Here is a 12,676-nt window from a genome sequence, read left to right as displayed (position 1 = left end):
GTATAGGGAAACCGAAAATAACCCAAGTTCCCCCACTAGTAAATTTTTGGCCACGTACCTTGTTAAAGGCATTGAGCCTACGGAATTTACTTCATCGTTGTCACCATTAATTTAAGTACAACGTGGTTACTCAAGTAACTTTTAACTGACGTAACATAGAGTTTCGAAATATCTGTTGCAATGCATATATCATAATATTTCGCTGTTTTGGACGTGGTTTTACGAAATAGAATTAACATGGTGAAATGTAAATATTTTATAAATCCTTTAATGCTTATGCTTTAATAAATTAAATACTGTACAACCTTGGTTTGACGTGGTACGTCATCATCTGGTACATATGCATGGAAAACAGAAAATAAGTAGTCGCACTGTATTGAAAATGTGACGGATGCAAATACGTTAGACGTAAATGATGACGTGCCTAAACCTAGGCTATACATCGTTAAAGTGATCTGAAATTGCCCATAAAGTTTTTTTTACATTTCATTACACATATACAATTGTTAAACTGACCAGCGGCGACCACTTGGTAGACGCAGGGCGCTCCTTGGTGTCCGACCGCGTTCTCCGCCCAGCACGAGAGGGTGCCGTAGTCTAGGTCGGAGGCGGGCGAGTACCGGAGCAGCGAGGCGGAGCCATTGCTGGAGAATCGGCCGGGGGCCACGTCCAGCGTCTCGCCCGAGTTGTTGAACTTCCAGCGGAAGGAGGTGGCCGGAGGGTCAGCCTCCACCTCGCACCAAATGTCAACCTCCTCGCTGCGAGACGCACCCACCACCAGGATCTTCTCGTGACGACAAACGGGAGCAACTGCAATGAAGGGAGAGAGTGAGAGAGAACGGTTACATTTGAGTTGTGTGAGCAGTTTGCAAGGCAAAGATATAGAGAAATGAATGCTGACTGAAGATTGGAGGAGTAAGGTAGATAGATTAAAAAGAAAACTTTATATTCGACACAAGCGGTTTCACACTCAACCGGTTTCAACCTTTTCAGATCAAAATAGAGCTGAAGAGAAGACCTTGAAAATACTCTGTGGAATACCACAAAGCTTACTTTCAAACCTAAAATGCCACGATTCCCCAAAGTAACCTTGCATACTATTATTTTTATAGTGACGTAGATATCAAATCCAGAATATAGTATAGGAAAAGAAGCATAGTATCATCAGATGAAAAAGGTGTTTTGGAACTGTAATGGACCCAGGACTGAGGAAGATACTGGTGCAATGCGGATCTTGGGAAAGAATGACAAGGATAGCATCAACGCTCTTGACATGTAGGCGTGGATGTTGTTCATAATGCATTGAGGTTAGGTTAGCAGATCATAAGGCAAATGTAAGATGCTGATAGAAGATTCGAGGAGGGAGGTAGAGATCAAATGAAAATGTTTCTACAGGAAAATTAGCATTTAATAAGAAGAGAAAGGTGGTACGGAGCAGAATATACCTAGAACTGAGGAGGAGAGAGGTGAAATACGGACCTTGGGAGTAAGAGACAAGAAAGGACCAATGCTTTAGAGATGGGGAAGTGGTGGACACTATAGATAGAAAAGTGAGAAATTGTATTGGTATTTGGAGGAGGCGACCGACAGCTCAGGTCATTTGCGCCATTAGAGAAGGGTATGGAAGGAAGGGTGGAAAGGAATCCGGCGTCGGAATTAGCCTGCTTTTAACGAAAGGCGCCAAGGGGACCACGGCTTTACGTCCCATCCGCGTTTCGCTTGAAATGTCCTCCACAAAATACTCGAACAGGGATCGGACAGTATGTGAAAATTCTCTGCCACTGCCACTTATTATTTATATATGCATATTTATGGCTTTTAACTGTTATTACCGATCGCACAAGATCATTAAAAATGTATAAATTTTGCAATTTAGCCGGTTTTTCAGAGTTGTGTCATAATAACTTAAGGTAATATTTTAGTCTAGAATACATGTTTGATTATGCAGCTCCTTTGTTTATATATGATTTAATAATATTTAAACAACCCAGAACTCACCGCAGAGAGGTGGCTGCACTTTGAGTTCTACCCACACCCTCCATTCATCCAACCAATGAGGGTTACTGCTTCTACGATATTTAAATTTGTTGTCCTTCTTTTAAATTTTAACTTTTGAAACCTACTTTGTACTGCGATTTAGTGGTAAGGTCTGGCATAATGGACCTTGATTTGAATTAGCCCTAATAAATCCATCTCTGGATCGATAGCCATAAAGCTTAAGGGATGCCTCCGTTACCAATTTCACACACGGCTCCATTACTTGCGTTTGATATGGGAAGTTATAATGTCCCAATCTTGTTTATCGCCAGATTCAATGAAGGAAGCTATTTCTTCATTAGTAATTATTCTCATAGGAAGAGGTGGAGTAGATAGTTTGACTACATTCCAGTCAATAAATTCTATATGGTCAGTTATTTCGAAGTTCGTGGTAGGAGTAATGAAGTTTACGATAGGTTTGCCTTTTGGTTAAGTCTGTCTGGCTTTAAATACTCTTTTTAGCCCTAGTGCCTTCTGTAATCAAAAACCATCGCCATTAATACATTCTCTTCGTGATCAAAGTTAGAGTTCCGTTCAATAACAGGGAAAACTACTTTCTTTTAATATTCAGGTATGTATCGAGAGGTTTCCTTTGCTCTGTTCACACGAGCCATCTAGCATGTGAAAATGGTCCAGTATCCCGGTTTGCTAAGTCATTTGGAAAGTCACCACTTGTGATTGCTTGACTAATGTCAATAAGGTATTTTAGGTCCTTGCTCAAAATTTATCTATCAACTTGTAGAATTTCACATTCAACTGTTTGGAAATGCAGTTTGAAAGCTTTCCATAACCATTCATATTAGTCCAATTGGCCCAATAAATGATTTTTGGCCACTTGTTTCACCATCTAAATACTGAAAAATATGACAAAAGTAATTCAATGAAATGAAGTAACCCAACTGCCCACTGCAGCGGGTGTCATTGGTGTTTTACGAGCTTTCTAATAGTGCAACCTTTCCATCTAATGTTGATGCTCGTGCCATCACAGCAAACTAACTCTAAGAACTCTAATGATACTCCTTGATCAGAGAGATAAGATAGTATGGAGACCACTTTATCTTTAGCAGACCCGGAGCTTGGAGAAACATAACTCAAATACACAAAATCCGGTTCTTTTATTAGAGAATGGTGTTCCGCTATAACTGTCCGACAGGACTCCTTCGATTCAATCATTTCTATGACTATGGTATTGTCTACCCTTCCGTCAAAGTATAACCGTGTAGCTCACCTAAATCAAGATGGATTTGCTGTAAATCGCTTATAATATTTTTCTTTTCCCTTTTTATTCTACATCAGTCAATGAACTTAGAAGTATATTCTTCAGTTATAACTCCAATGTCTACAAGTGCACTTGATGCTATAGCAGCAGCTGTACGGTGTACCCCAACATCCCCGTATTGATCACAATGAAAAGTTGTACTTTGGAATTTTACCCTCATTTGCCATTATAATTTATATATTTTTGGATGTACTAGGCAGGTAATCTTCCTAGTCAATAAATTTCTCCTTGATTGTTGAACTTTGCGTTGCGTCATTTAAAACCTCAACATCTTCACTTTCGGTTTCAATAGGGTTAACATGCTGAATTTTTAAAGTGTAATTTTGCCTTTCAATTCTAGTGGTCAGTTTTATTGTCATTTATGATCTAAAGAGCTAATTAAAACTTCTCAAAAATTATCCTCAAGTAATTATTACAAAACTCTGAAAAATAGGCGAAATTGCAAAATTTATACATTTTTAATGATCTTGTGCGATCGGTAATAACAGTTAAAAGCCATAAATATACATATATAAATAATAACCTATGCTATTTGTAATCATTTTTTGCTACAGCGCTAAAAGATATTAATTTAATTTAATTTTTTTACAACGAAAAAAAAAACAATTTTTTTCATTTTTGTCATTTTTTCAGGTGCTTTGCGGGATCGGAAGATGACGTCCGATTTTAATAATTCTTTTTTTGTTTTTCTTGTACTAACGTATCGCAACTTTTCCGCACTATTACGACACGAAATTTGGAACTTGAGTTTTTTCGCACCACCCTAGTGGGAAGCCAACTGTCTAGCCACAACACCAAACCGATCCCGTGAGAAATAGGTAAATAGAATAATGAGGAGGTGATGGGAAGAGTTTGGGAGGAAAGAACATTGTTGAAATCCTCACCAAAGAAAAAGGAGGTTGTATCGGGTATAATTAAGTAGAGGAGGGTAATTTGAATGTTACAGCAGTTAAGGGGACGAAGGAAAGAGGAATTAGAAGAAGGCTGAAAGTGACAGACCAAGTGAGGATTAGTGGAAGATAAAAGGAAGCCAAGGAAAAGGTGGAGACGCTTTGGTTTTTACAATCTCCCAGTGGGTGTACTACCAGTTCACGATGCATTGAATTATGTAGTTAATTATTAAAATATATTTAAGACAAGACAACAGTAACACTAAGAGTTTGCAATGCTTTGGTGGTGTGCAATACCTCTCGGCGTAAAAACGTCTGATACGCGTAGAAACGGCTTTTGGGTATCCATGAATTGTTAAAATAAATAACATTTTTGGCAGCGAAATAAAAAATCAATGGGCAACCACCTTATATATTGGATATTATAATTTTTGCTGAAATTACCATTTACTTTAATGTTTTTATGACCTCGCTTTGCTGTTTGGCATCTTATTCCAGTTAAATCTTGCAACTCCATTTGATCCAACTTTCCAATTAGCTGTCAAGCTGAAAATATTTGGGTGACTCAGACCAATGCTATATCATAACACGTTTATTATAATTTTTACTGTAACTCGATTGTTATTCAGAATATAACTTTAAATATTGAGATTAGTGCAAAAGAATGACCAACAAAATCCAATGGTGGCGCTGTGATCATTTACAGGAGCGAAAATGGCAGAGAACCATGGCAACATATTTGTTTATATTAAAGCTCAGTTAAAAATTGATTGAACGAACGTTTACCAGCAAAATATTAAGAAAGACATAAAACAAAAGGAGGAGACAGATAAGGTAGAAAATTTACAATGTAATTTTATGAACGCTGTTTTTTATAAACATTTATTTTCATACTGTAAAATTTTTCAGTTGCATGATTGAATTAATGGGCGTTGAATACACTATGTATGGATGTCATCCGGCTGATTGCTTCGCTCTACATCCCCTCAGGCAATGCCTGTGGTCCTGTGACCGATGTTACTCACATTTGACCCTAAAGTCTAACTCGTTGCTGACCCCTTCACCCTCCGGGTTGACGGCTGCGCATGCGTATTGCCCGGCGCTGGCCCTCGTCACCTTCTGCAGCACCAGGCTCTGGTTACTCCGAATGACACGCGCCGACATGTTGTGGCTTAATATGGTACCCTGCCAAGAATAGAAAATACTGTCAAGTCAGAGGGAGAGAGATACATATGCATATGGTATACATGTACACTCCGAAAGCAAGGTTATCAAAGAATAGAATGGAATTCATTTGTTGCCATTTTCAAAAATCATAATAAGGACGAAGAAAAAAATCTAGCATTTCTATAATCTATTGGTTACCATCAGTGTGAAGTGGCTTCGAAATCCACGTAAACTTCAAACTTTTCTTCAAATTATGATATCAGTATATATACTGCGTATAATTCAGCAAATAATATATTGTATACTATAAAAACATGCATATATAATACCGTTTTAAAGAAAATGCTGTACGGCTCACACCAAAAATAAATAATTACGTCTCAAAAATGTATTTTAAAAATATATAAAATTAATACAGAATTTTACCACATTTCCCACTACAAATATCCATATTTTAAATCACTATGAATTACATTTTAGTTTTTTTTCCATTTAAATTGCAGTAGGAAGTAGTTGAATATACTTGGATCTGAGTAAATATAACTTATCTCCAAGGTATTTAGGTGAGTGGATCATTGATCTTTCGAGAACTGATTCCATAGGTAGAATAAGAAGATGAATTAACTAAATTACGCTGGGTTAGTGAAATGAAGAAAAGAGCGTGGAGTAAATTTTTCAGTCTACCAGAAAATATTGCGCAAAACTTGTGAGAATATGAGCAGATAATATATGTCTATAGTGTCATTATTCACTCAATATGACGGGGTGCTATTAAAGTTTTGATGGACCTTTCAGGGACAAAGCATTTTACGTGCAGTGCGATACACACTCACTCATTCAACAAAATATCTACAAGTGCTGTCAATTTGATGGCCTATAGTTTTGAGCAGGATTTTAGCAGGGCCGCCTCACCACATTAATCTTCATATCTCCCAACTTTCCTCACTTAAACCTCCTATGATCTATTGCTATTATTTTCCCCAGCTGCTCTGGCGTAAGGTGACAGATTTTCTATCCATCGAATAACATGGCGTCTTCAGAAAATGATGTGTAGTAAAGTAAAGGGTTTTTTGATTTTCTTGACGGCATAGGTAACTTTGTAGAGAGCATTAACGAACGTGTTCTGCTCGGCAGTCTTATAATTGCATGCACTTAATGACTCGCACGAGATGAGATTTCGCCGTAAAAATGAGTAACGATGTGAGGATGTTAGAACCCCCTTTTTTTAGGCAAATCCATTATCAAATGACCCAATTCAGTTGTAAATCCACGAGAAGATAATAGATAAGGTGCACTCAACCATTAAGGCTGGGCCGTTCACTTTTAATTTCCGATACTCTCATCAGGGACCCTAAACCAAGATGTCACGCTGAGATCATCAGGGAGAGAGCTGAACAAAATAGACACCAACCCTTCTGGGTCGAGAAATATTGGTCAAGGTTTAACATTTAGCGGGTTACGAATGCATGGAAGGGACTAACGCGGCTCGCTAATGTATTGCGCGAGTAGTATTGAGTACCGACGACTAGTAGCAGCAGTAAATAAGTGGATATATTGCAACGCCTTTTTACTCATAATATAGTCAAGGTACTTTTCTCCCGTATGAAGGACTTCACTGGCCTTTCCTTAACAATATACATCCCACTGGTTTCCAATGAGGTACTTTGCGTATCCACATAAATGTTCCGGAGTATACTACCGGCCCTGATTGTGGTTCATTAAAAAAAATAAATCGTAGGAAAGGAAAAAAGTGAATTGATTCCTGCATCTGCATGCGTAATATTATAGAGTGTAATAATTTACCTGTACTAACTGACTGCCTTGAGATTATACCTCGTTGAAGACTCACGTGGGATGAAATTTCGAGTTAAAAATGAACAAGATGGGTAGGCAACCCTTTTAAGGAGCAATTTTACCAGAAAATGACGCGCTTCGCTTGAAAATTCCACGAGCCGATAACATAGATCAGGTGGACTACACCACCCATATTTGGGTGGCTCACTTTTAATTTCCGATACCATCAGGGAAAAAATCCCCATCTGGGTTCCATCTATCTACACGAGGGTGGCACTCCGAGATCACTAAGGAGCGAGTTAAACAAAATATCTATCCGTAAAAAGGTGCCGTCACTTTGTGGGCTGGGAAATATGGGTCAGGGTTTTTAGGAGAGGTAGTAGTAATCTCGGCGCTAGAGAGGATTTCTCCCTTTGAGAGACAAATGGAAAACCTTCATTTCGGCGTTCCCCTCCCTTCCCGACGTCCCTCAGAGGGTTTGCGAAAGGGATGGGGGGCTCTCTTACGGCCTTTCATCCGACAAATGACGGGGACTTGTTCCTATATGAATGGCTCGCCTCATGCGTCGCGAATCTTACGCGAAGGGGTATTGCTCAAAAGGGTGTTTCACGCGGCCGCAACCACGGGAGACATTCCTACTGATTGGATTGCAGGAGAATCTGCCCCGGCGTAAAGTGCACCCAGCGAAACGCAGCCCAAGATGAAGCACTACTACGTGAGAAAGGTAGTAAAAATATCCTCTCAGGTAAAATTATTTTTCGTTACAATGTAGACGTAACACTCGTTGACTTATATCAATCCAGGCTATAAATATTTTCATGAAAAACTGATGTTTAGTTTTTGAATTAATTGCAGGACTGGTAAAATTAATGAAATTAATACTTGCTATTGCTACAACCAACGTTTTGAATTTGTATTACATCCTTATGGCATCTAAATATTTGCTTTGCCATTTTTGGATATGTAATAAAAACAGGCTACACCACTGTTGGTCGGAGGACTGCTAAATTTAATGTAATTACTACTTGAAGAAGTACCCTGCGATGAAAGCAGAAAAAATATCCTCTCAAATAAAATTGTTTCTATTAAAACGTGGACGTAACATTCATTGACTTAAATTAATCCAGGTTGTAAATATTTTCATGGCAAAATGATGCATAGCATCGAAATTTTTCGGGGGACTGGTAAGATTAATGATATTAATACTTGCTATCATTGCAACCAACTTTTTGAATTTATGTTACACATCCTTATGGGTTTTAAATATTGACTACACCATTGTTGAACTTGATATCTTTCATTTACCCAACAGAGTAGAGAATTATTCATAGTCGCCCATGTAATGATGGATAGCATAGTTGGTAGAGGATAAATACTTTTATAGGAATTGAAAATTTCTTCAGAAAAAGCCACTGACGTAGAACGAAATTGGACTTACTGAAATTTTCTTCTATTACAGGAGAAATATGCTTTTCCTTTTGTGTGTTTTGCGCATTTAAAGAATGGGAAACACAAAAATAACGTTACCGTGAAAAATTATCGAACCTATTTTGATATATATGAAGAATAACATTGGATATTATTGCTAAAAAATATTAGTTGGCGTTTCGTCATAAAAATCAAAGTTTTATTTCACGCCACCTTTTAAAGAAATCCTTTTTTAAATAATTCTATTTTATTTTTTAAGAGTTTGAATTTGAAATTGCTTTAAATTACTATGGTGTAGTTCTTTTTTCAAGCGTGTGCAATAAAAAATCTCTCATTATAGAATTTCAGGGGCCTTCATAGTTATCTTTAACTTAGTGGTGTGAAAGTAGTAAAAATTTATGTACTAATTATCTTATAATTATATGTTATGGAATTAATGTTTACGCCTGCATTAAAGTGTTTAAGGGTGTAATTATACGTTTAAGAACTTCAGGAAGCCAAAGAAATAGCCTTTTGACACGAAAAAATGAATGGCAGCAAAATGGTTACCATAAGATAGTATTGCTATGAACAAAGGGTTCATTTACTTCAAGTATGATGTGGTACTAAGTTCGGCATTAAAATTTGTGAATGAGTGCTATAATTGCAGAATCGATGACATATTTGTGCACGACACATACCTAAACTCTTCGACAAGCATGATTTCTATCACTCATGAAACATTAAGTAGCCATCTGGTAATGAATAAAAGCTCAGAGGTTTTGGGTCATAGTATATATGCGACGTAAGAATGGGTTACGAGGTAACTCAATAGTTTTTTTCTTATCGGTGACCGATAAAATCTCAGCTCCTACCGTAAGCAGCAATTCTGAATCGGCCAACTTCTTGAGCCTACTTTTCCGCAATCAACACACATTCGGGGTGGACACATGATGAGGAAAAAGGGTAACAGATGAGCGTGGAAAAGCGTTCTTTTTCCGTTTTCCGCGCCAACTCCGCTTCCACGCTTAAGCGGCGTGCTTTGTCTGGAGCCTTGATTAATGGCTCCACTCCTGTAGCTCCTACTTCTACCAACGGTGTCGCCCCCGTCTCACGACAACGAGCGCGTCCATCTCCTTCTTTTTTTTCCTCCTATCCTCCGTTCGGGAAGGGTGACGTTTTCATTTTCCTCGATTTTCCTCTTCATCACTCACTCCTGTTATTTTTTTATTATTAGTTATCAAACACGTAGTAGCAACGCGGGAAGATAAACCGGTGCAGGATCAAATTTCGTCGTTTTTATTTTTCGCCTCCACTGCTGCAAACAACCCACCAATGATGCATCGCATGATGTGATCTGTAGCCGCGAAAACAAATTCAAAGGCACGTTTTTGAGGTGGAGTGCAAAGAAGCAAGGAGAGAACAAGGTGATGGATCGATGAAATCCAAGATTAGGCCGTCGAAAACTATCTACGCCTATTGATAATGCTCGGAGCTCGTGAACGACGTACTTTGTTACACCCTGCAGGGATAACGAAAAGGCAGAGGTATTGTTAATGAACGATTAAAATTAGTTGAGAATAAATTAATGTCAGTTGGAAATTATTATTAATTTAGAAAATATTTCTTTCCTCGAAGGTACACTTGTTTTGCTCACACGATGTTTAGTTTCTCCAAGATAAAAATCATGATTAGTACGCATTTTTTGAAAGCATATTACAAATTTCAGCAATTTTTCTTATAAATTGCGATACAATTAGATGCATAAAAATTGGAAAAAAAATCATTTACGCAAATATAGAAATAATCGATATTATCGTTAAAAACTAGCTATTCTTATTAACAGTGCTAGTAAGTCACGCCCGAGACACTTTGTTACGGCTGTATTTACAAGGAAAATGCGTTGCTTATAAGCGATAACCATTAATTTGTAATTTATTCATAAATAATTTGGAAAAACACGAATCCCTCGTGCAGTCATTTTGCTTAATTCACTCTAAGTTTCTCCAGGATGAAGAGAATGATTGGTAGTCATGTTGAAGTAACAATTTTTAAATTTGAGTACTAATTTACACGCAAATGTAGAAAGATTCCAACGTCAAAATTTAGATAACCAAATGATATCTTAATAGCGTCATTCTTAACTTGATAACATTTTGGCAGGAAAGTTAAATAATGCTTGGAAAATATTGCAACATTGCAATATTTTTCCATAAATTTATTTTTGCACGATCCTTACAATTTCCACTTGATGCACACATGTTAAAATGTAAATTTTCTACCCTTAGATTATCAACGAGTTTTGATGATTTAAGTAATTCATTCTCACGGATCGTCAACTGACATAAAATCAGCTCGCTGATGAAATTTTTACCCCTAATCAACGAATTTATGAGATATTATTGCTATCATCTAATTCTTCTCATTGTGAAATAACAATAACTATCAGATCGGATTAGAAGTCATACGGTAAAAAAAATGCTAAAACTATTTTGCAGTCGTTTATCATTGTTTAACACTTTGTTATTCTGTAAAACATAGTAGTCCGCATAATAGCCTGTGGATGCAGCGCCTGACTGCGATTCTAATGGCCCCTGGTTCATATTCCGGGTGATGACTATGGACACCCCAAACCAAAACCCTCGAAGTGCATTGTGGTACAGGGAAAGGATCCGACCCTCCTACCATGAATATGTGAAAGTAAAGTATGCCAGTGGCTTAGCTTGTGCTGAGCTCTACCTTCACCGTTCCAAACTAGCCTTCAGGTTGAACCACGAGATTGGTTGACTCGATAAAATGCTACAATGAATGAGAGAGCTCTTTGGAATTAAAAGAAAATGGCATTTTCATCGGCTGCCGGTGGCACGTGCATAATGTTAGGGGAATTATAGATGATATCAAAAGTGAATAATGAATGAGAGACGAGAAGATTCACTGCAAAATTAATGATCTTAGAGGAGTCTTCACTTAATTTACACTACGTCTTTATCTTTAGGGCCCATATTAAAATTAAAAAATGAATAACTTAAAAAAATGTTTACAATTAAATTTAAACTCCCCGTGAGTTAGTTAGAGGTAAACTTTATCCAGACCTTTCGAAACCAACCTTCCACTTAAATCTTACGATCGGTTAACTCGGTAAAGTACAACAAAAAAAGAAGAGGGATTTAAAGAAACTGACATATCCTTCGTTTGCCGATTGGGCCTGCATAATCCAAGAGGATTTATAGATGATATCAAAAGTAAATAATGAATGAGAGACGAGAAGATTCACGACAAAATTAATGACTTTAAAAGAGTTAGTTAACTTTACGTTAAGTTTAACTTTAAAAGTCACTTAATTCACGCTACGTTTTTATCTTTAGGGCCCAAATTAAAACAATATATAAAATGAATAACTTAAAAATTTGTTTACACTGAAATTTAAACTCGCCTGTGGGTTAGTTAGAGGTTAGCTTTGCCCTGACCTTTCCAAACCAACCTTCGAATGGAATCTTACGATCGGTAAACTCGGCAAAGTACAATAAAAAAGATAGGGTATTTTAGAATTTAAAGAAAATGACATCCCCTTCGTTTACGGATAGGGCCTGCATAATCCTAATAAACCTGAATGAGGAATTATAGATGATATCGGAGCCCCACTGAAAGCCCTTTCACGGGGCCAAGGCGAATGAACTGGGGTGCTAACTCAATGCGAAGAAGAGAGAGAGGACTGCATGGAGATCACTAAGGCTGGCCACGCACGGTCCATTGGGCATTTGGCTAGCGGGCGTGTTGTCCACGGCGACCGCTTCTGAGGCCAAATGCGGGAGAGGCGACAGCAAGGGTAGGCAGGTAGGCATATCAGTGGCGAGGGCCATTAATCATACTCAGCGGACTGAACTCTGCCGCTTTTAAAGTTCTCTCTCTTGGCTCGTATGACGAGCTGTTGAGCTTCAGTGGCGCCGCGTTCGCCGTGTAAGCACGGGAGAACTCCGGTGTCATTGAGAACCCTTGCACCAATTGTGTAAATTCTTGAGTTAAAAATGAGAGGCGAGAAGATTCGCGTTAAATAAATGATCTTACAGGAGGAGGCAGGTGAAGTAATGCAATCAGTGTACCA

General features: G+C 37.9%; 1 protein-coding gene across 1 annotated transcript in view; it reads right to left on the bottom strand.

The window, feature by feature from the left end:
* LOC124167659 (neural cell adhesion molecule 1-B-like) overlaps positions 1 to 12,676 on the bottom strand; it is a 282,959-nt gene that overhangs the window by 60,919 nt on the left and 209,364 nt on the right. The window contains exons 8-9 of the mRNA XM_046545643.1: positions 5,232 to 5,391; positions 517 to 810 (exon numbers count right to left, since the gene is read on the bottom strand). Of these exons, the coding sequence (XP_046401599.1) occupies positions 517 to 810; positions 5,232 to 5,391 (454 nt within the window). The remainder of the gene's footprint in view (positions 1 to 516; positions 811 to 5,231; positions 5,392 to 12,676) is intronic.

The sequence above is a fragment of the Ischnura elegans genome, chromosome 11 (genome assembly GCF_921293095.1).
Source record: "Ischnura elegans chromosome 11, ioIscEleg1.1, whole genome shotgun sequence".
NCBI lineage: Eukaryota > Metazoa > Arthropoda > Insecta > Odonata > Coenagrionidae > Ischnura > Ischnura elegans.
Note: the sequence above shows the minus strand (reverse complement) of the source record. Positions and strands in the feature narration are given on the sequence as shown.